Raw genomic sequence first — 1,276 nt, forward strand, 5'->3', positions numbered from 1 at the left:
ATATATATATATATATTAGAAATTTTTTCTTTTTATGAACTATATAGTGTTTAGAAAATAATATTTGGTAATTGCTTTACTGTGTTTAAATATTGATTCCAATAAATAACATGAATGGGATATACAAGTATGCACATATTTTACACTCTAACCATTTAAATAAGAAAATGACTAGTGCGTGACACTAATACATACTAATACAAAAGTCAAGAGGCAAAATACATATGCACAAATAAATTCTTTATGTAATCTATAAATAAACTTAAGCAGCAAACCTTCAAATAAATTAAGTAATCAATTATTGCATTATTTATATCATACCTATCATACCCATCATACCTATATCAAAATCTTACATACTAACAATAAGATTTAATATTAATAATCGTGATTTAAGTATACTTCGTTGACGCGTACGACATAGTAATCAACATAAAATATCATTTGAGCTATCTGGAAGCTCGCTCTTCCAGTTTTTTATCCTCAGAGTATGATTTTTGTTATTTTGTAGCATTCGAATTATGATTTAATAACTTATCTCTTTCCTCGGTTATATCAATGGCGATTTTATTGATAAATGGATGTCTGATTTTACCGTGAATCGCGACAAAGAACTCGTTCAGTTCTCCCGGAATATTGTCCCTTTTCTCATATTCGTATGCTTGCATTAGCAAGTCTAGTCTATCTAAATCTTTCACATACTGTGCTTCTGGAGATTCCTGCTTTTCATATTCCTGGATATTAGAAAATTAGAAAATATTAATAAAATAAAAAAGGAATTGTGAACAAATTATAGTATAATGAATTTTCTTACGCGAAATATTTGTAATATCTCAGGTCCCTTATCACCCAACAGCTTACATATATCCTCCATAGCTTCATCTTCCATCCTATGTTTTTCATCTGGTGGTATACCACACAAAGGTGTAATATCTCCGACAATACATTCAGCTAGGTCATGAATTAACGTCATTTGCATTATTCTAAAAGTTAAAAAATTATATTTTTATTTTTATTAATGCATTATTATGATAAGTACATTATTTGACTTCATAAAAATAATTATAATATTTCATATCCTAACAATAAATAATACTGTCTTACTTAGTTTTATCTAAATTTTCTTTTCCATCCACTAGGAAAGATAACATTGCCATTCGATACATATGTCCAGCGATTGTTTCAGGATCAGGTATATTCCGTTTTACCCATCCTGTCCTTTTCATATGCTGAAAAACAAAAATACAAGGCAGGTTTATATAAAGACATATTACAG

At 28.3% G+C, this 1,276-nt stretch overlaps 1 protein-coding gene across 1 annotated transcript; it reads right to left on the reverse strand.

The window, feature by feature from the left end:
• Positions 1 to 22: 22 nt before the first annotated feature.
• LOC115242814 (HD domain-containing protein 2) lies at positions 23 to 1,226 on the reverse strand. The gene is made up of 3 exons (XM_029819386.1): positions 1,105 to 1,226; positions 815 to 983; positions 23 to 734 (listed from the first exon to the last, which is right to left on the reverse strand). The coding sequence occupies exons 1-3, from the start codon at positions 1,224 to 1,226 to the stop codon at positions 501 to 503; spliced, it is 525 nt and encodes a 174-aa protein (XP_029675246.1). The 3' UTR covers positions 23 to 500.
• Positions 1,227 to 1,276: the final 50 nt, after the last annotated feature.

This window comes from Formica exsecta, unplaced genomic scaffold (genome assembly GCF_003651465.1).
Source record: "Formica exsecta isolate Colony F162 unplaced genomic scaffold, ASM365146v1 C16403529, whole genome shotgun sequence".
NCBI classification, from domain to species: domain Eukaryota; kingdom Metazoa; phylum Arthropoda; class Insecta; order Hymenoptera; family Formicidae; genus Formica; species Formica exsecta.